The 24,069-nt window shown below is 35.1% G+C and overlaps 1 protein-coding gene across 1 annotated transcript; it reads left to right on the top strand.

Moving 5' to 3' along the window:
• The first annotated feature begins 12,140 nt into the window (after positions 1-12,140).
• On the top strand, positions 12,141-22,245 carry rgs5a (regulator of G protein signaling 5a). The gene is made up of 5 exons (XM_051113107.1): positions 12,141-12,293; positions 13,460-13,573; positions 15,016-15,077; positions 17,200-17,366; positions 20,484-22,245. The coding sequence occupies exons 1-5, from the start codon at positions 12,250-12,252 to the stop codon at positions 20,643-20,645; spliced, it is 549 nt and encodes a 182-aa protein (XP_050969064.1). The 5' UTR covers positions 12,141-12,249; the 3' UTR covers positions 20,646-22,245.
• Positions 22,246-24,069: the final 1,824 nt, after the last annotated feature.

The following is a 24,069-nucleotide window of genomic DNA, read 5'->3' as shown; positions in this document are numbered from 1 at the left end:
CAAGAAATTGATTGAACATGCCTATGACACTCTATGAACCTTGTCAACGGAATGCAATCACTCTTTTGATACATCCTTAGATGACCCTATGTGAGCAGGATATAGATGGACACTGTGAACACATGCTGAGAAACACATTCCCTTGGTGCTGATAAAAATGAGAAGCTATTCCAGGAAGATGTTACATATCAGGCACTGTTCGTCCCATCATGACACTTGTGTTTATGACAGAGATGCTCCGCCACTGGATCTGACTCATTTGTTCCTTCCATCCTGCCTGCATCATCAAAAATATTCTGTCTGACTAAGAATATATTAAGCATTTCGCGGCAAGTTAACAGTAAATCCTGTATTTATCACCTGGCCCTTGCACGGATCATGTTTAAAATGAATTCATATTATAATCAAACTAATATTTAAGGGTCATCGTCTGTTGCTTTGCACTCCAAGCGTGGGAAAAGGCTCGCTGCCGTTCCCCTGTGAAAAGGAAAAACTGTTCTGTCCACTGACCTTGTTCCTCAGGGCTTTGGAGCTTCTGTCTCCTGTGAATTAGAGCTTTCACAGTCAGCCCTGTGGATCAGCTCCTATTTCTCATTTCTTTTATGTCATCATTGGGTCCTCACTGTTGTTAAGGGAATTTTAAATATTTTAATTGAATTTTTTATATAAATGTAAAAACATGCAGAATGTTAAATATGAATTTGTGGACTTCTAAGTAGGGTTGTTACCATTCCTCGAATCAATTCAGTAGTACTTGATTTAAAAATAAATAAATGAATAAAAAATCCACGACTGCATTTTGCCCATGTCGAATAACCAGCAAAATACCGGAAATGGCGCATTCCACGCATGAATCCATAAAACGCATTTTTAGACTGTTCTCCAAGGCTGCATAAAAACTCATTTAAACAATAAAGCATAACGCTATTGTAATTTAACAAACGCTAAGAATCAATTAAATAAATATATGCTATTCGGGTTTTATATATGTGTAGGTTACGTAGCCTACGTGTCTTAGGGCTCAGACGTTATTATTCACAGTGTTGTGGAAAGTTACTTTTAAAAGTAGTGCATTACAATTTTGCATTACTCCCTGAAAAAGTAACTAATTACGTTAGTTACTTTTTATGGAAAGTAATGTGTTACGTTACTTTTGCGTTACTTTTTAGGTCTGGGCGGGGCTTGCTTATTTGTTTTTAATATAAAACAGTTCTAATGTAAAAGTCCTTTTACACCAAAAATGAAATGAATTCACCTCAGGCTGAAAGAAAAGACATTTATGCAGGAGATCACTCTTCAGCTATAAAAAAAAATGAAACACAAATGTTTATCTAAAGTAATTTTTGCTTATTAGTATGGTTGAATTGCATCATCGAAGGTCAGCAGCAAAGACGCTGGTTAATAAAATGGGATTAAATACATAAAGGATATTTGTTTTATTTAACATATTAAATTATTGCAGGGTTGCATCATATTCTGAGTTTGTATTGCACTGTTTTTATTCATTTTGAGGAATACTGAATCTGTTTTTTGTGAGCGAGATGAATTATTGCATGTTCACATTTAGTCTAGAATACAGTAACATCATGTTTACATGTTTAATTTCCCAACAGGAGACTTGTCAGTCAATAAATGGGGAAAAAGTAACTGGCGTTAAATATTTGAAAAAGTAACTCAGATATTTTCTTAGAAATTCAAAAGTAATGCGTTACTTTAGTTACTTGAAAAAGTAATATTATTATGTAACTCGCGTTGCTTGTAATGCGTTACCCCCAACATTGATTATTCACGTGTGGAGCGTCTCAAACTCCATCTATGCATATTGCTGTGAGTTTGGGTTTATAATAACGTTCATCTGGGAACACAACGTGCACCATTTCATCAGATTTGTACGTTAAATCATTTATAAACCTACGCAAACACACAAGAATACCTCAGTATATTTCTCAATATGCTCACTGTTCAAATGGCCAATTATTAAAGATTAAGTGGACATTTGAATGAAATGTTGTTTAGAGAGTATTAAACAAGGATTAGATCGTGCAGTAAGAGCATGGGAATCTACGTGACTGCGCATTGCATTCTGGGTAGTCGCCGCCATGTTTTAGGACACGCTAAATAGTGTACAATAACAATAAATACAAATCACTAGAGGAAAAAACAACTGTATTTGCGATAATATTTTTAAGAGCTGCTTGCACTTGCTTAGAATAAATGTACTAATATTGGAATCCATTGCGGTCATTCGAGCACTCAGTCGTGTGGCCAGAACACGACACGTACACACTCACAGAAATCATCTATTGTACCACACACAGGACCAAATTAATTTCTCTTTTGCAGTTTTTAATAACTAGGTGGCATTGATATATCTGCCAGATAAAATAAACACACCATAACTTGATCTCAGCCAGTTGATCATGTTAGTGAACCACAGATGTCTGTTCCATTCAAAAGTAAGTGCCCTAAGAACTTAAAATATTCCGCCCTGATTACAGTTCGAAGACAGCGTATATGTGTGTAAAGACGATGCATGTGGTGGCACAGCACAAATCCATGAATAAATATTCTTAAGTAAAGTAAACGCTGATGTATTTAATCATATATAATTTCGCCCTAATTTCATTAAGGGATGAAGTGCAATAAGTTTTACTGGACTTAAAGTGAACAAATACACGATTTCTTACAAAGAGCTGCTGAACAGTAAATCAGATGAGTTGCTTTATGAACAAAGACATTGATCGCAATGAGTCATATCATAGATTAAATTACATTTCCAAATGTGTTACTCATAGCGTGAGCACTTTCATGTGTTTCATGTGAGCACAAATTCATGTGGATTGGAAATTGTGAATCTGTAATAAATAATAAATACAAATGACAAAGCCAGATGGTGAAGGTGTTTATTTTAATTGAGCAGCTTTCGCCATTGTGTTGTTTCAAGCTGAAAAGCATAAAATTGTGCTTCATTTTAGATCTGTTCTTCACGCCAGTCATGACAGCAGGTATGGCAGTTTATGTCACAGCAAGCGTTCTCCATTCTAATGTGTTTTTAAATGTACAATATACATTTTAACATCTACCTCCACTATTACCCAGTCTAGACTGTAGTGTCTGTGTCCGAAAGTCCCAGAATGCTGTGCGTTGCTGACGTCACGTTCCCATACTCTATAGAGGTTTGCACTTACGTCACGGTTTGGTCTGTGCCGGCCATGTTGGAGATACTCAGATGCAAACAACAGCATTGATTGCATTGTTAATGTACTACTGAATATGTTGTTCTGCTAATTTATGCTGTCTAAACCACAGAATAAAAACGTGTGGAAGCTGCTAAATCATACAGAGAAGGACTTAGTAAGCAGGAAAGGACGTTATATTTTGACAAACTAAGATACACACGAGCAGTATTAATTATGATATTAGCCTAATATTTCACCTACCTGACTGTAAATGATAAGAACAAACTGGGAATTCTGATTCAGTTTGGCCAACCAAAAACGCCTTTTGTTCCTCAGGCAGTTCTCCTTGATTTGTTATAACTTTTGGCAGTCTGTAGTACTCCAAATGTTTTTCCCTGTCCAACTGATTACTACAGCTCAAAACATGATAATAACTGACAATTTTCGGCAGCAATAATCAGCAAAGTTTGCTGGTTCTGTTCGGTTCAGTGGCATTGTTTATGTTCAGTGCCGGCATATGGCCGACTGATGATACGCTGTGAAAACACTCTATAGTGAGGATGAATATTAGATGTACATTAGCTATATTGTTTATAATACATTATGTATTTGAACAGTTTTGTTTAAAACCATATAATTATTAGTCCTTCATTGCTATTATATATGATCAGTTTTTATTTTTAAGTAATTTTAAGAGCTATAGTTTGCTTAGGTCTATTTTTATTACCTCAAAAAAATTAATTATAGTTATCTGATTACTCGATTAATCATCGGAGTAATTGACAGATTACTCAATTATCAAAATAATCGTTAGTGACAGCCCCACTTTTAAGCCATTTTATTATTTTTTTTGTTTGTTTGTTTTTGGGCTGGGATTTCTTCATTTCCAAAAATAGTTTAGCATGAGCATTCCCTCTTTTCCCAGCTGGACCCCACCAGCATGGGAAGGTGGTGTTCTGATGCCCCAAACAGGCTTTTCAACAAACCTGCCAGTCCACCAGCATATGGACATTCATGTTGATCTTTTCACGGCAAGGGGAACTAAATTGAATATTACTTCAGTACGCATCCGCAACTTTGATTTCACACTGGCCTTGAAAATTGTGCCCAAAAGAGGAAAAAAGGCCTACAATGTGAAACAGTATACAAATGCATTCAAGATGTTGGTAGCCTTTCAAACCCGGAGGGGTGCAGTTCTGTCTCCATTACTGAATTCGACCTAAATAATGTCATTCTGTGCTTCCATTTTCACCCATAAGTATAGCACGTAGTATTTATTACCTCACCTTTGTTCTTACCTGAAAAAAAACTTATCTGACCACACACTACAATACACAACACACCATATTTGAGCTAAAAGAACATGCCGATCTGTTCATCAGAACTGATGCAGAAACTTTTGACAACAAGGAATGTTCAACCTGTTTTGGCCTTAGGCAGCATAATTGAGAACACATGCTGTTTGAAAAACATCGGCTTTAAAGACATGCTTCATCATTATAATGGTTGCATGAAACACTTGAGTATTTTCAAGTGGAGCCGTACGAGCAGAGGGTGAAATCTCACGTATGCAGAAGAAATCACATCGTAGACTCATCATTAGGCTTTCGTGTGCATGATTAGAATTGAAAAAAAAAGTCAACAAACATAGTATTTCTTTAGTGTTAACAGCTGTAGTTTTGTCCTTTTCATTTAAAGGAACATTTCTCACCCTCAGGCCATCTGAGATGTAAATGAGTTTGTTTCTTCATCAGAACAGATTTGGAGAAATTAGCATTACATCACTTACTCACCAGTGGATCCACTGCAGTGAATGGGTGCTCTCAGAATTAGAGTCTAAATAGCTGTTTAAAAATCTCACAATCATGCACAAGTAATCCACACTTCCAAAATAGAAGTCTTCTATCCATAATATTTCTTTCTTCAAATCTCATCAGAAGTATGCACTGTTTAGACGCTAAAACAGTTCAAAACAAATATGTCAATAAATTTTGATGTGAGAGGACAACAGAGGATAGACATTTTTTTTAAACAGAAGCAACTGTTTAAAGTTAAAATGTCTTGCTTTTCCACTTTGCAAGATGTTAATTCTTAGACTGTAGTCGTGTGAATTACTTGGATTATTGTGATGTTTTTATCAGCTGTTTGGACAGCTGTATGAATTCTGACGGCACCCATTCACTACAGAAGATCCGCTGGGGAGCAAGTGATGCAATGCTAACTTTCTCCAAAATTGTTTTAATGAAAAAACAAACTCATCTAAATCTTGGATGGCCTAAGGGTAAGTAAATGTTAAGTAAATATGACCCTGGACCACAAAACCAGTAATAAATGTCAAATTTTTTTTAAATTAAGATCTATAAATCATCTAAAAGCTGAATAAATAAGCTTTCCATTGACGTATAGTTTGTTAGAAAAATCTTGAATCTGAGGGTGCAAAAAAATCTAAATATTTTGTCAGTTGTCCAAATGAAGTTCTTGGCAATGCATATTACTAATCAAGAATTAAGTTTTGATATATTTATGGTAGGAAATTGACAAAATATCTTCACGGAACATGATCTTTACTTAATACCCTAATGATTTTTGATCATTTTGACCCATACAGTGTATTGTTGGCTATTGCTACAAATATATCTGTGCTACTTATTACTGGTTTTGTGGTCCAGGGTCACAATTGTACATTTTTTAAGTGAACTATTCCATTAACATTGAACGATTGCACAAATCACTTTTAAATTACTCTGACAGTCATCAAACTAATGCAAAATTTCTTAGATGTACTGTATATGCGTATTTTCCTCTGGGCATTAATCATAGGTCAAATGTGATCACCAAAATGCCATTAAACAAATAAAAATGTCTGGCTAAAATAGTCTATTCCCCATTTCCTTCTAACTTCAGCCAAAGATTGTAGATTAGGAAGGTCCATAGGGTGGGATATATTTATGGTTCCCACAGTGAGGTTATTACGCAAACATAAGCCTTCCGTTTGCTGGCTATCATTTGATGATCTAAGAAGTGCTAAACCAGACAGCACAGATTTTCCATGATGGATTAGCTTCAGCATCAAGTTTGGTTTGGCATCTCTTTATCATGTAAATTTAAGGCTTCTGCTTGCATAGTCACATTGTCTGCAGAAGCAGAGTAGTTTTTAACGTTACTGTACATGCATACATAAATGATGGCGAGGAAATGTTTAAAACGCACAAAGCGCACGTTGTTTTTCTTGTCTTTCTTGGTAAAGGACTACCAACATTTGTATAAACATTTAGTTTCAGCCTGACTTTGTAATTTACACAGTTGTAAGTAATTTGTTTCTCTAAGGAGGGGACTGGGTTTAAGGCCACGTTATTTGTCCTTTTTCCACTCAATATGTCATTATGTAATGGCTTATATTAATTCAAAGCAAATAATTTATGCACAGGACTCTTTCCTTATCAAGCAAGGGTCCTCCGGAAAAGCCTTCGAAAATAAACGATTTAATGTAATCAATTTATGCTGCTGTGGGAACATTATTTTAATTTCCTCTCAAGTGACTTGTGTGAAGACAAACTCTCAGTCTGTGCCCTGCAACGTGTCAGCTTTATGATGATGGAAGCTGCCATAAAGATCACAGCGATGGTTTGCGTGTGACGACCCTTTAAATTGTCTGTCGAAGCATGTTACATTTTCCATGCTGAATACGAACCAGAACATGGCTTTCAAAAGGCCTCGTTTGATTCTCTTTCAGAAGACTTTTCAGTCCTTCTCCAGCTCTGATGCAGCTCGCATTAAGCTTTCTACCACAGAACCTGAAAGAGACAGCCATGCAGTATCTGACACCTGCTTTTGAAATGTTTTCCATCCTGATGTTTTCCAGGTACAATCAGCACCAGTGATCTCGGCCGGCCAAGTGCACTCAGTGCACTTGCACAGCATGAGTGATGTGGCTTCATTACTTGGCCTTGTTCTGCAGCATCCTGTCAGTGGACATTCATATCATTCATATGGAGTATGAGCTTACAGCTTTGTGAGACAGGATAATGGAGGTGTACTATTATAACACAGAGCACCTAGTAACCTAGTTCACATTCAGAGTTTGTTACAGCGCTCTTGATGATACTGTCATTAGTGTGAATTCACTCAAGAGATGACACTTTTATTAAGATACTGTCATTCTTTTCAATATACATTCATGCCTTTTTTTTCTTGTGTTTGCAATAGTGTGTCTAGAGATGCCTGTGTGCATTTTCAGGTGATTATGTTAGCTATAACTCATCAAATGATAATCAAATAACAAAAGAGGATTATAACAGCATATATCTGCCACGGTGAGATTATTGCGCAAACATTTGCTGGCTATCACTTGATCGAAGAGGATCTAAATCAGACATGATGAATTAGCTTCAACGTCACACTGAGTTTGGCATGTCTTTATCACATTTCATATTGTGGACATTATCAGAAGAACATTCTTGGCAAAATTTTTGTTGTCAAAAGAGCTGAGACATATTAGGTTAAAAGGTGCATTCAAAAAATGCACTACTGTTCAAAAATAGGTCAGTAAGCTTTTTTGTTTTCAAAACAGTTTCTTATGCTCGCCAAGGCTCGCCAATCTTCAGTGTCACGTGATCCTTCAGAAATCATTCCAATATGCTGATTTGATGCTCAGCACACATTTGTTACTATTATTATATGCTGAAAACAGTTGTGCAGCTTAATATTTTGGTAGAAACCGTGATGCTTTTTTATCGGACTCTGTAATAAACATTTGTAACATTATAAATATTTGAATATATATTTTATTTTATTTATTTATTTTACATGAGCTGGCAGACTCATGGGCACGGGGCATGGGATATATTAAGATGCTACTCATTTTTTAAAAACCTGGTTAATGTCCACTTACACTTTTGGAATGAAAAGTGAATATAGCAGTATATTGGCTGTTAAAACAATGGGATCCTTCAGATTAAGTATATAAAGGTGCAGATGCTACGCACAACTAACAACACAAGGTTCAGAAAACTATATATTTTATCACTTACTTAGTGTTTAGGAATAATAGTAACACATTCTGTCTTTTTGTGACTGCAGCTGCAATAAAAATAATTTCAAATGCTCTTTCTCACTAGGACTTTTATCTCAAAGATGACTTAACAATTTAAGAATTAATTCACTTACAATTTGGAGTACCGTGGTTTACATTACTTTATTAATACTAATGAAAAACAGTTGTATTGAGATTACATCACAGGGTTTTTATGGCTTTATTAAAACAGTAGTGAAACGTGATGTATTATTATGACTATAATCATAAAATCACTGAACACAGCCCCTAGAACAATGATATGAATTTATCAGTTCCTTCCGCTGTGTGATTTTAAAGGAAATGACTTGCCAAAGCATTAGCTGCAAGTCTAAACAAATCGTTCGGACTTAAACAAAAAACATGTGATTAGGTGATAGTATAGTGTTTGCAAAAATTCCTGCTGGCACATCAAAAAAAAGCTTTTCCTGTCTGGCAAGCATGTCTATTAGGTTAAAATTGTTTAATTTTACTGAAGGCAAGAGCAATTGGACATAAATGGTATCCGAACATGATACACAGCATGTTGAGTTTTTGATATGAGCTTTGCATGAGGAGAGAGCCCGTATATGGAGTTTTGATCAGAATAATGATTACCCAGAAAAGACCGTTTTTATAGTAGATGTGTCAGATAGTGCTGAACAACCAAAATAGCTCATTGAACTCTGTACATAATGAGTCACTCTATACAATGCACTTATACTGTATAATATGAAAGCATGTTTCTACTGCTTAATATAAAAATAGTAAATAGAGAATAATTGGAATTTTTGATCTCATACTTTGGACCTTTTTCTCAGTTTTAATCTCACTATTCAGACTTTTTTCTCACAATTCAGAAATCAGCGTTGCAAGATATAAATTTAGAATTCTTATTTTGATTTTTATTGTTTGTAGAATAAAGCAATAAGCCCCAAGAAGCCGTGGTTTACAGTGAATTTTATAACAGCTAAGTGCCGTTCTTAGGTATGACACGAAATGGAGTGCCTAAAATTCCCTTAGCTGTTATAAAATCACTGTAAACCGCTTCACAGAGCTTATTGCTTTCATAAAATGGTTATTCCATATATGTTTTAAGGTTTCACAAAATAAAACAGAGCAAATAAAGTGTAATGATTTTAAAGGGGTCATCGGATGCCCATTTTCCTCAAGTTGATATGATTCTTTAGGGTCTTAATGAAAAGTCTCTAATATACTTTAATTACAAATTCTCAATGGTTTTGTAAAACAACACCCTTTTAGCTTCTCAAAATGAGCTCTGCAAAAATCATCTCATTCTAAGGGGTTGTTCCTTTAAATGCAAATTAGCTCTGCTCGCCCCGCCCCTCTCTTCTCTCTGTGGAATGACGAGCTTGTTTACTTTAGCCGCATTTAGCCACGTTTAGCCGCTAAACTCCCTAACTACCACGTTATTAGGAAAGGCGATCGCAAAGATTCATAAAAAAACGCTTATACACACTTCTGCTGTAAGTGAAGCTGGTTCACGAATGATTTGCGCGAACATAGACGGATATATGTAGATCGGGAGGCGCATTCCCTTCACAAACAAACGTAATCCACTGCATCTTCAGCGGCTCAGATGTCGGGAGTAAATGACGACCACTATGTTCATTATTACATCCAGCAACACAACACCTCAATCGCTCAATCTGAGATATTCTTGTCTAACTTACATCCCTGCTCTGGCATCAAAACAAGGAAAGTTACTGGACTTTGACAGCTGGTCTGAGGTAAGAGCTCATGTCAATCAACTATCGTGGGAGTGGCCTCTGTCGGTGTGACGCCACAACGACAGGCATCTGAGAAAGGGGATATTATTTTTACAGATTAATTAAAAACCACTGCATGGATTTTTATCATTATGTCGATTTGTACATACACTGCCAACACACATTAATGTTCAAACAACATGAAAAAGTGAAGTTTGCATCCGATGACCCCTTTAATAAAAACATTATTCTTCCACCAAACAAGTAGTTCCTCAGAAACGGTTGTGATTGCCCAGCAACACACAAATGTAAACAAAGATGTATGTTTGTAAAGTAATTTATAACAGCTTCGAACATGGCTCAGCCAATCAGAATCCGGTTTATCCGTTTTATAATTGTGAATTTTTCACCTCAGAACTTTGGGTTTATCCTGTAATTCCAACTTTCTCTGAATTCTGAGTTTCCTTTTTGAAATTCTGTTTGTTAAGAAAAGGTATTTTTTTTCCAACGCGTCTAACACTCCAAACTTACATTTGTATACCTTTGTATTCCGTGACGATCTTGAATACACAAGTGCTTTACAGAAAATAGAACGCTGTTCTGCATCCAGTCATAACAATGCCCGTATGCTACAATGGAAGACTGACATAGCATTTACGGTTCGTAAGCATACAAAGCCTTCGCCTACCAACTGCTCCATGATGTTTGTATAATCCAAGAACATCGCCACCAGCAACTTTTGCATTATTTAGCATAGCATATTTAAATAATGACATTTATTTCACACTAAATGTATCTGGAAACAAAGAGAAAATGTTTAAACATTGCTGTAGCGTGACGGTCCTATTCTCACACTTGGTTTATATTTAGTAAAAATAGATTGTGTGGTGATGTTATGTAAGTCATATGCAGGCCATATGCCACCCAGATTAAAAATCCTTCATATAATAGCCTATTTTTTTGATGATATTGTAGCATGACAACTTGCTGTTTGCTTTCATTCTGATGAAAACAATTTTCTCAAGCTGACAATAAATGCCATATGCCATAAAGAGAGAGAAAAAACATTTAAAACACTGCAAAAAAATGCTTTTCTTACTTAGATTTTTGTCTCGTTTCCAGCCAAAATATCTAAAAATTCTTAAATCAATAAGGATTTTCTAGACAAGCAAAAATTATTGTCTTGTTTTCAGAAAAAAGACATCAAATTTAAGTGAGTTTTTGCTTAGAACAAGCTAAATAATCGGCCAATGGTCTAAGCAAAATAATCTTATTTCAAGCAGAAAACAAGATTATTGGCAGATTATTTTGCTTGTTTTTTCTAAAAACAAGACAATCATTTTTGCTTGTCTAGAAAATCCTTTTTGATTTTAGAATTTTTAGATATTTTGGCTGGAAACAAGACAAAAAAATCTAAGTAAGAAAAGCATTTTTGCAGTGTATAGTTGGACACAGTTGTTTTATACTAAAGATAGTGTTTATGAAAAACAACAAAACTCCCCTATAAATCTTACATAAATCGTATTGTTGCAATAGCAACATCTCATATTGTTTCTCCGTTATTAAAAAAAATACTCAAACTACCTTTGATTGGGATTGGATGCCTTGTTTTCCCACCCCCTTATTTTCATTGCATCCTCTTTTTTTTACAGTGCAAAGAATGTTCTAGCAAATCCATGTAATTGAGAGTTTGTTTAGTTGTCCCTAGAAAAGACAATACTGTGTCCAAATTTTCCGTTATCATTTCTCAGAAAGAACTCCAGAGCGTTTTTTATATACTTCAATGAGTTTGGGGAAAGTATGAACACATAGAAAGTATAAAAGGCTTTTTATGTGTTAAATGCAAATAATGAAAATATAGCATTTCATCCTTAAATGTAAAAAAAAAAATGCACTTAAAAGATAACTAGTCGTAGTTAAGATGGTTAGACTGACTAAAAATGTCCTAATATACATTTACTTCACAAAACAGCTTTTATGTTTCTGTAGTAATAACTGGTTGAACTGTCTGTTGCTAGGCATAGATATACATCTAAAATGCTACGTACTGATGTTTCAGTGTTTTGGCAAGTTTAAAATTTCCTCTCTTGTGTTGATTATCTCCAGAGCTCTCTCAGCTCCGATTGTAATTGCAAGCCAGGACTTGATTGGCTCTTCAGTTGTTGGCTTTGGGCCAGCAGACTTTCTCCATATAATAGAGGGAAGCAGGACAGCTTCTAAAAGAGAGAGAGCAGACAACAACTCATGGTGGTGGACTAACCGTGCAAACCTAAAGTGAACAGCTCAGAAAATGTGTAAAGGATTAGCTGCCCTGCCCCAGACATGTCTGGAAAGGTAAGACCTTTAAAACATCTTAGCATCTTGGATTAACTTAAAACTTAACTTAAAATTGACCCCATGCTACATTAGCTACATGAGTCGGTTGGCAGCCTCCTTTGAGAATCAGTGCTTGTGTGTTTTGCAATCTGTGTTTTCTGGAGCAGCTGGGAATTCTCAAACTACTATGTTGAGAAAGTCAATATGGTGTTTTGCATGAGGCTTAGATAGTAAGTATTGATAATTGGAAGACTTTTTTATTATTTGGCTTTAGAGGTGTCTTTATGGAAACTGATTGAATTGTACTGTACATTTTAGATTTTTTGTCTCTGAAAATATCAAGGTTCCCCAATGTTACCCAAACCACCTTCAACTTTGTTTAGTTCTCTGTTCATAACAAGATCGTATAGCAACGATGACGTTTATTGTGACTGTTGAGCCATATTCTGATCAAACAATTCGTGCTATTGCCCCATTCATTGTATAAACAAATGTTTGCCACTATTCTTGGCCCAGGGCCTGAAGTACTTCTCAAAAGTCTATTTGTACATCAGAAAGACAGTTTTAAGATGTCAACATGAGATGGTTTATAATATTATATTAATTAAACCATAAAATCGTATGGGCTTTGAAGCAGGGAAATGTGTGCAGTGACGTCAGTATTTTTGGAGCAGTAGATCTGTCTGTGGTAGCACATCACCGAGTGTGTTGACGTCACTTCATCACAGTTATCTGGGTGGAATATGTGTTTTTTTGTCAAAAAATGAACAAAAGGATATTGCATGCATTTTTAGCTGTACAGGGAGTGTGAAATGGTTCTGAATAGGTGTGAATTGAACACCTTCAGCGTGTGTTGATGTATTGTGTCGTCTGTCAAAATGTAATAATTAGTCTACCGATGACAGCTGTACAGGTCAATAATAAGCAGTGAAGAAAAGCTTTCTATGGCTGACGTGCAAAAGCAAAAACAATTCTCTGAAAAACAATATGTGTACTTTGAGAGAAGAAAACAGATGACACTAGGCTGATATTATATAATTTGTTGACAGGTATGTTGTACATTTTTTTTAAAATCCGCAACATTTGTTTTGAAATTCAGTTCACACACAGCATGAATCATTTATTAATGTTAGTTAACAGCGCTAATGGACATCTGTATGGATTTGTGTTTGTGCTGTCTTCAGGGCTAAGGAGATCAAGACTAAATTGGGAACTCTGCTTCAGAAGCCAGAAAATTCCATCGACCTTATTATCCCCTACCAAGAAAAGCCTGAGAAGAAACCAGAGAAGCTTCAGAAGTAAGTTCCTGTTGGCCCCCTTCACTTTCCCTCTGACGTTTCTCTTCCTCTCTCTTATTTTCTTCTCACTAATGATGACTTCAGATCTGCACGCGTCTCCTCACACATAAGTATACAAAAAGCCGTCACCATTCATTTACATACTTCAAGTTTCAAAATTGAGCTGACCTTTTGAAACGTTCTGTTAGCGAGGTGGAAATCATCTCAGGATGACTGTTGTATGTTTTCAGGTGGAAACTGGCTACCTAAAACTGTGGAAATCATCAACCATGATGTTTAAAGGTCAAAATCATCTCAGGATGTTTGTTTGGTGTTCTCAGGTGGAAATGATGTTTCTAAACAGCCATCCTGAGATCATTTCCACCATTAAGTGCAAACAGAAAATGTCAAAAGCTCAGTTCAGCTCTATTTTGAAAAGTGTTTCAAGGGTTTCCAATTTGGTAACCACATGTGCTCGCTCTACAAAGAGGGAAATCCAAGGTACTTATAGAATTTTTTCCCACAGGCCATCTAAGTGTCAAAATGTTATTTTTTCCAGCACTATTACTTATTTGTGCTTATTTTAACTACTTAAACACTGCTGTTCAGCATGTTTTAACTCATATCTGAGTGTTTTTCCAGTTAAATGTACATTAATTACCCCATTTTAACTACTTTTCTTAGAAGCTTGTATTGTAGCTAACTTTAAGCATTTTACTGTAGTTTACTTGTAAATTATAAGGTTGTAATTTAGAGATACAGCAATGTAGCTCCCCCAAAAATGGTAAAAATGAAATTTCAGTGTGGATTCATCAAAAAGCAGGAGCGAATGAACTACCTATTCATCTAATAATGCCCATAATTAGACTGATTATCAGACAAAAAATTAGAGGTGTGGAGAAAAAGGCTGAACAGTAGAAAGCAAGGGAGTGAGAGAGACCAAAATTAAGGAAGCCATGTTAATACATCCTGTAATGGAAACTGAAAACAGTCTGTTTATAATGTGAACTGTGTCCAAATTGACCGTAAAACATTTGTAGACCACTTCAAGCTCCCTTTTACTTACGTAATGCCTTATGCAATGTTGTTAATAGGGTTGTTTTTTTCAAGCAGGATAAAAAAACTAGAATATCTCAATCACAGGATAAGACATGTGTATAGAAAACACAGTTACGTCAGTAATCAAGTTAGCCCGAAAGAGTGGATAAGAACTGGATAAGACTTATTAAGACAAGATATGTGGAAATGAAATTAGATAAGAACTACTTCTTTGCCAGATCATTAATTTTTTGGTTATACTGAACAATAATAGCTCAAATATATTGCTAAAATGCCCATTTTTTTCGGTGTAAGTACTATGTTTAATTTTAAACGATTATACCAATGATTATATATGGAAAGAACTTGTCGACTACATACGAATGAGATAAAAATAAGTGAATAAATCTGCTTGTTTTGTTCAGACCCACACCTGAAGAAGCAGCCCAGTGGCGTGAGTCCCTTGATAAGGTCCTTTCCAACAGCTGTAAGTATTATGCTTATCTTAATGGCCATTCGGTTGCATTTTACATCTTAAAAGTTCTTCCAGGCATGACCAATCACTGAAAGGTTTAGTTTATCAGTTGAGTCCGTAAAACACATTTTGAAACTGTTTATATCTGTCGATTGAGAACTTCTGGAACTCTATTAAGTTGCACTGATGCACTTGATTGGGTATGCGTAAACAGCTTGTGCTTGAACAGGCACATTAGCTTTTAAAAGCTACACATTTAAAAAAAAAAAAAATCCTAGCAGTAGTTGAGTTCTGTAGAAAGAAGATTCTCTGAGTCACACACACACAAATAAACATTTTCTAAATGAGGACATATCACAGACTGAGAGTGTTTTTATGTAGAGGTATTTATAATTACTAGAAAACAAAGCTGCGCTACATAACTTTGGCCTCTCTATCGCCATCTGTGGTGAAAAACAAAAATTGCACGTTTGTCACTGCTCTTCTCAGTGGATGAATCTGATACAAGATTGAAAAACAAAGGTCTGAGTACCTTATTTTCTCAGTTTACAAACAGAAATGAATGAGGTAAACCTGAAATATCCCATCAAATCGAATTTGACGGCTCAAAATATAAATTAATACTGTACACTTAGAATAGTTCAGCCAAAAATAAAAATTCTGTCATTTATTACTCTCACCCATGTCATTCCAAACCAGTCGTTCATTTTCGTAACACAAATTAAGATATTTTTGACGAGATCCGAGAGCTTTCTGATTCTGGAACTACCACGTTTAAGGCCCAGAAAGGTAGTAAGGACATTGTTAAAATAGTCCATGTGACAGTTGTTCATCCGTAATTTTACTAAGATATGAGAATACTTTTTGTGCACAAAGAAAACAAAAATAGCGACTTTATTTAACAAATCTTCTCTTCTCCGTCACCGTCCGCCACCATTCATGAGAACACCACAACGCATACATGTTCTTGTAGCTTCGTAAAATTACGGATGAACCACTGATGTCACATGGACTATTGTATTGTCTATACTATCTTTCTGGGCCTGAGAACATTTCAGTTACATTGCTGTCTATGCAAGCTCAGAAAGCTCTCTGAAGGTCTTACAACATGTGGGTGAGTAATTAATGCCAGAATTTTCATTTTTGAGTAAACTATCCTTTTAAGGATGATAACCGGAGTCCATAATAGCAGAACGCTGGCCACAACTATAATGATAACTGCACAAAGGAAGGATATTGTTCAGCGGATGAACAATAAAACATTGACAATCAGAATCCAGTCGACTTCAAAGAGTTTGAGCATTTAAAGCAGCGGATGGCAAAACTACAGGGCATGCTTATAAAAACAGTAGTGAATCTGCTTGGATTGCTGGATTGCTTTTGTAGTGCTTTTTCTTTATTTATTGTTGTAAACTCATGTTCTGACTCGTTGTTGGCTCTATACAAAAAAAACAAACACAAGCAAACCTACAAATAAACAAAATGTGAAAAAAAGATCATTTGTCTGCACAGCCGGTCTGATTTAGTCAATTATGCATTTCTAAGCAGATGGGAAAACCAATCTTTGTTATTCATTCAGTTATTTGTTTCAAAGCCAGTTTGTTATGTATAATTGTAACAATTTGCCTTGGAAAAATGGTTCATTTTATTTCAGAGTGGATTGTTTGCAGATTAGCTTAATCAGTACTTGTTGCATTATATATATTTTCGATTCAAACGTAACAGCATTTCTTTTGTGTCAACACTGGAAAAAGCTCTATCATGTGCTTTAAAATTCATTTAGCCTTAATGCTGCCTGTCTTTTTACCAGTGCTTGTTAAAATCATTCCCACACAAACAATTGCAAGTCTTAAAATAAATCTGCACTGAATAGTGAATAATTACCCTGATTGATCCACAAAGGTGAATCATGTGGTACTCGAATGTCTCACGCTGTTATACAACATGGATTCGTGAGGGATTGCATTAAGAGCTGTGTGCCCTGGGCGTGCACAGCGGTAATGTTTGGATAAGGATGTTAAGAGCCGGTGGGACCGGGGTCTCCGGTGGCAGAGTGTCGCCAACACATTAGTACAAAGAGAACACACAGAGCTGTACACGCTCTAATAGCTTTTCCACATTTTTAATTCTATAGACGGCCTGGCCACCTTTAAGAGCTTCCTCAGATCTGAGTTCAGCGAGGAGAATATTGAGTTCTGGGAGGCTTGTGAGGACTTCAAGAAGACCAAGTCCCCCCTGAAAATGGCCGCCAAAGCAAAGAAGATTTATGAGGACTTCATTCAGACTGGTGGGCCCAAAGAGGTTTGTTTGTTTTGCCGTTGACTTTTTTTGTGGTAATCACACTTAGATTTACAGTTCAGATAAAAGCCACAACGCTTCAGAGGTAAAAGGAAACAGTTCTCCATCAGACCCGGTATTCATCTCCTGTGAAAATATGTTTCATATCAGTTGTTTAGATCACTGTATAAACGCTGAGGCCAGTGTTCTCCCCCCTAAATGTCCCTAGGAAACTATAAAAAAAACTTGAAAGTGATGGAGTATCTGTGAGGTTTTTTTTTGTTTTTTTTTCAGGAAAATGAACTTTGATTAAAATAAATTGATCTTCATTGAGAATGGATATTAGAGCTCCACATTACCATAGATTTCCTTTGAGGTATCGCTCTTTCAAGTTATTTTTAGGTCAGCATAAGCATGTATTTTGCATCAGAAATATATCTACCCTTTTAGGCGTATTTACCTTTATTCATTCGGCAGATGCTTTTATCCAAAACGGCTTCAGATTGAGGAAAAGTAATATATTTAAAATATATTTATTTCATATAGTTCAAATCCATAAACATATTTACTGATATATTGCTTGAGACTTGCTGATATAAAAACATTATAATTAAGCACTCAAATATGCACAATGAATACTTCTTAACATTAAGCCTAAAATGTGTTTTAATGTCACTATTGATGAAGATTTTTGATTAATATCAGTTTTTAAGTGCAAGATTTTTAAAGTGTACCTGAAGTATACTTGCAAAAGTTCCACTTTAACAGCACAATTAAAGTGCATTAAGTACCAATTTAGTAGACTTTACGTATACCAGTACAGCTGGGGTGCCCAACCCTGTTCCTGGAGATCTACCTTCCTGCAGAGTTTAGCTCCAACCCTGATCAAACACACCTGTCTGTAATTATCAAGTGCTCCTTCAGATCCTAATTAGTTGGTTCAGGTGTTTTTGATCAGGGTTGGAGCTGAACTCTGCAGGAAGGTAGATCTCCAGGAACAGGGTTGAGTACCCCTGCAGTATAGTATACTAAAAGTATTGCAGGGTATTTTTATTAAGCACATAAATATGTAAATGTATTTTTAGTATACTTGAAAATGAAAAAATGCATGAAAAAATGTATTTATTTTATTACTAGTGATACAACAAGCGATTCATTATAAAGATCCTAGTACAAAGTTTCAGACTTTGTTCAGATTAGTACAAGATATTGTATTAACTACATGATTGTTGGCTACTTATATTTAATATTTCAGCACCTTGGGTTGGATATCCCGAGTGAAAAATAAATATACTAAAATGTATTTAAACACATTTACTTCAAGTATACTATGAACACACTTACATATTGCGTACTTAATAAAAATAGCCAGAAATTGTACTTTTACTATACTAAACTGGTATATTTAAAGTCTGCTAAATTAGAAGAACTAATTTTTTACTTAACCCACTTTTAATTGAGCGGAAGTAGTGCTGAAGTCCAACTAAAGATATACTTAAGTATATTTGATTTTGCTAAAGTGGAACTATTGCAAGTGTACTTTATGTACACTTTAAATATTTTGCATTTAAAGACTAGAGAATATTATTTCAAAATCACACAGTCCTCATCAGTAGTGATATTAAAGCATATTTTAGGCTTATTAAGAAATGTGCATTGTGCACAAGTAGTACTCCAAATAAAGTTTAATTGCAATTTTTATATCACCAAGGCTCGATATGTCAAAATATGTTAATAGACTTAAACTATACTTAGTATAAAATAAAAAATGCATTTTAAATCTATTACTTCTTTTACTTGGGTTAACTTAGTGAAGATGCAGTTCTCCACTTGAGTATTTGCTAGGTCATTTAATGCAGAATTTTTTAATAGGTTGTAAATTCTAACCCACACTTAAACTTATGCTGACCTAAAAGATTATACCCTAATAAAAAGTCTTTAAAATGCATTTATTTTATACTAAGTATAGTTTAAGTCTATTAACATATTTACTGACATATTGCTTAAGACTTGTAATTAAAAAATTGTAATTAAACCTTTATTTGGAGTACTACTTGTGCACAGTGCACATTTCTGAATTTTTAATCTGAGTTTTAATCTCACTGTTGATGAGGATTGTATGATTTTTAAATTATATCGATCTTTAAATGCAAAATATTTAAAGTGTACCTGAAGTATACTTGCAGTAGTTCCACTTTAGCACAATCAAATATATTTAAGTATATGTTTAGTTGGACTTCTGCACTACTTACGCACAATTAAAGTACAAAATTAGTTGTTCCAATTTAGCAGCATACCAAATTAGTATGGTAAAATTACAATTGTAGGGTATTTTTATTAAGTACATAACATGTAAATGTATTTGTAGTATACTTAGAATGAAATAAATGTATTTTAAATACATTTTAGTATATTTATTTTTACTAGGGTAAGTTAGTAAACAATCATATTATTTAAAAAAAAAAATATCAGGATGTTTGCACAGCCATGTGCTAAGGTTTAAAGTGTAGTTATGTAATAGCCATTAGAAACACACACATGCACACTTTGATGAATGTAACAATAGCCATTTGTTTCTTAGTGACCGTAACGATTTCTAAAATCAATGAAATGCAAACAGTATCTCACTGCCATTTTAAAAATAACGTTTTTCTAATTCTGTAATCATTTCCGCATGAGTATTTGCACTGTTACGTAATTTTTTAGCTCTGTTCATTCAAAACATTTTGATTGTACAATAAAACAAAACAAATCTAAATACATTTAAATATAAAACAATAATATTAAAAACACATTTACACATTCAAAACAAATTGAAAAATGTAATAAATAACACAAGTCAAAGACTTCTGAGGCATTTTTCTTTATTAAGTTATGTAAGGAAATTGATATGGTCAGTATGATGTTCAGGAAAAAAAAAAAAAAGTCTAATCCAGTCTGTATTCGTAAAAACTGCAGGGCATCAGTCAAATTGGCAGAATTCATTCCGGAAGACTGACTGCTCCACAGCCCCCCCTAGAGTTCTGAGACATTGTCAAAATTGAAATAATGTGTTTCTTACTCATTATTTTTGTCCAATTTGAAGCACTTTGTGACTGACTTTCACACACTTCCTCCTTTTCGCCAATATCATGCTTTTAGGTAAACATCGACCACTTCACCAAGGATGTGACTCTGAGGAACCTGGTGGATCTTTCTCCCTCCACCTTCGAGCTGGCTCAGAGCCGGATCTACACCCTGATGGAGAAAGACTCCTTCGGTCGCTTCCTGCGGTCTGAGCAGTACCAGGAACTCCTCAAGTAAACTGACTCGCCCAGCTGCAGGGAGAATCATTCCTTTGGTCATAGAAAACAATTTTACTCAAAATAAATGTCTTTTTGACACATTTCTAAACCTCATTAAACCATACCACAGTAGGTATACGTGGAAAACACCTGGCACGGTTGCAATATCTCCCTGCAGCTGACTGAAACAGCCCATTGCTAACAAGACCATCTTAACATTTTGTTAAAATAATGTGATTCCTGCCCAGTGCTCTGAATGTCAAAGTCAAGAACTTCAATAAAAGAAGTTAACGATCAGGGTTTGAGAGACAGTACGCATTGTGATTTGTCATTAGCAAGCTTTTAATTTGTACAAGTGCAAGAAATTGAAGCGCCTCTTAGAATTTTGTATATATATTTCCTATTAATTGGAGTCACACTCTTTTGTGACCCCTGTAGAATAATAAAGACGAAAACTGATCCCCACTTGTAATTTATGGCTTTTCAGATAAGTGGTTCATGTACTTTTGATGAGGACGTTCTGACCCAAGTTTCTAAAAGCAGCATGTTCATCAACGGGAAGAGGCTGGAGGAATGGGAACGGGAAGAACGCAGGCTTTTTTCTTGGAAACTGCTGTGTTAACATTAAAATGCCCAAATGGTAAACCAAAGGAAATCATAGGGAAACAACCCACTTAGTATTGAAAGCTTCACTATAAGTCAATGCTAAAAAAAAGTGTGACATGTTAGGATGCACTCCAGTCTCTGGGAACTAGTTGTTTGGGTTACCGCTATTGAAAGTTGCTAAGATGGGAATATCAAGTAGGAGGGAATCTCTAAAAAGCACTGGGCACATTATTTTTTATTCTAAAGGCAATGTTTATTCTCATGCCACTTTACAAGCAGAACACATTTAGATCAAGTCATGGAAACCCAAAAACATCCAAGTGTTTTTTTTTCCGACTTTCTACAGAAGCCATTTATCACAATACTATAAATATATACACAGTGTTAGACATATAAACTATTATACTCTAAACAAGAATGATTACTGCAAAATGTTATTGACGTTAACATCTATTATTTGCCCTTAGCATGTGCAGCCAGTCCTGATTTGTTGCAGTCTGAACAGCATATCAAATATATGTAACCCACAAGTGTGATATTCAGTGCATGTTTTTTATTTAAAGTGTGTTTCACAGACACATATACTCTTGCATGTTTCTTTATTATACTGTGTGTAGCTATGTCACTAAATCTAATAACATTTATTCAATATGAGCAGTGGCGGTGCTTCCAGAAGTCCTTACTGATGTTCCAAAAGCAATTTATTAGTTCACTGCAGGACAGGTTTAGTTTAATATGGCTATCAATGACTGGGCATCACCAACATAAACATTTTTTAAATTACTATTTTAAAATCACCTAAATTTTTGGGCTAAACAATGTCAAATTTTATCATAAATTAATGTCGTTTTTTTTTTTTTTTTTTTTTTTTTTTGATGAAATTGTCAAATTGTCGGTAAGGACTGACAGAGTACCTTGCTTATACAAGAAATCTGCATAAAACTATATCCATGTATGTTTGTAGTTGATCATATAAAATCCATAATCACATTAAAGTTCTGAAGATTTATTTATTTATTTCAGATGTACATATCAGCAATTTATGAACTATTTTAATTTATTATCTTTAAGACTGTTTGTATGTTTGTTTGATCTTCAAGGTAAAAAGTACTGAGATAAGAGTGTGTCCTTTCTGTTATTTCTAAACAAAAAAAAAAAAAAAAAATGAGACCTGAATTTGTCCTTTACCAACCAAAGAGTAATTTAGACGCTTAAAAGTTAAGCTTTGTATTCGTCTTCTATATTATAATTGTTCTGAATCATTGTGGAATTACTCAAACTTAACATTTCAGCATGGATGGATTTTCGGTAATATCTGTATTCCTTAGAGACTTCCTTAAATTCTGTAGAAATTTGAATAATAATCCAACTGTATCCTGACTTCCTGTGCGGAAAGCTCTCACATCCATTTCATTTAGCCACTCGACTAGAGTGTTTTATTCACACAACCATGATAAGTTGAGTGGATCAGAGTGAAAAACAGAAAGACAGCCTAAGAAGAAAGACAGAGGTGGAAAATTGAGATAAAGCAGATGGGCGATGGAAAGTTGCCAAAATAAACAATGTCAGACGCAAACATGTTCACATTCATTACCACTCTCATTCCTAGAAACAGACGTATGACTCAAGACAAGGGGTTAAAACCCTTGTGTACTGGCGGAAACGAAAAGACATTTCTTCAGTTCAACCATTACTGAATTGCATCAAAAAGCCATCGTTTTCATAAATGCCAAACAAAAGAGCATCTCCATTTTGCTTTGTCCAGACTATAGGTCACCAAAACTGTCCTTTATTAAATTGTTTTTGTTGTGCTGCTTTTATGTACAAGAACATAACTGATTTCATTTAAACAGCAAATGCACGCGTCCAATTAATCTCTGACTAAACAAGGTTAAACCCTTATAAACATGACAAGAAGGGGAATCAGCATATTAAATTATGCCAGAGAAGAAGCACAAAATCACGTACAGTGGACCGAAATAGTATGTGGACACTATGAGCCACATTTAAAAATGTTTAAATGTATTTGTATTTGTGCGTTTACATGACAACAAAGTACTAAGTTCAAGTTTCATAGGCGACAATATTGTGAAAACAACTCCACTCACACATAGCCACAAAAACTGCATCTGCAAACAAATTATGAAAGCACGTCTCCCTTTGCTATATATATATATCTCGGTCAAAAATTAGATAATGAATGAAACAACGCAAAACATAGGCATTTTTGAGTTTCTGCTAGTGATTCCTATGGAGAAATATCACTTCCTGCCCTCCAGCTGCATTTCACGCCATATGCAAACAACCTATTCCGAGATGAAAACACATGTATTCTACTCTGAATTATGAGTTTCTATGGCAACACTATCAACGCCAAAGCCCTCACGTGCTCCTGAACTCGTAATTACAACTTGTAAACTCAGAATGTTCTGAGAGTTACGACTTTGACCAGTGACACATGTATCACGTGACCGCCGCCAGGCTCATTTTGGCCCTACTTATGCGTTACCTCTGAGTCTGACAACATGGAAAGCTAGTAAAATGTCACGTGTTGTCATCTCGGAATTACGGTAATTATGACATGGCGTGAAGGCAGCAATATTATACGTCCATCAAATACTTTTACTTCAAACTCGCTAAAATCCCAGCCTCAGCCCAATCAGAATTATATATTATGTTATTTTAATTTTTTATTTAATTTATTCTTATGATGGGAAGCTGCATTTTCAGCAGTCATCAGTCCTTTACTGTTACTTTACTGCTGAATAAAAGCATTAATAAAAAGTATTTTAAGAAACTTACACATTCCAATGTTTTATGCAGCTGTAGTGCATGAA

The sequence above is a fragment of the Labeo rohita genome, chromosome 6 (assembly GCF_022985175.1).
Source record: "Labeo rohita strain BAU-BD-2019 chromosome 6, IGBB_LRoh.1.0, whole genome shotgun sequence".
In the NCBI taxonomy this organism is placed as follows: domain Eukaryota; kingdom Metazoa; phylum Chordata; class Actinopteri; order Cypriniformes; family Cyprinidae; genus Labeo; species Labeo rohita.
Note: the sequence above shows the minus strand (reverse complement) of the source record. Positions and strands in the feature narration are given on the sequence as shown.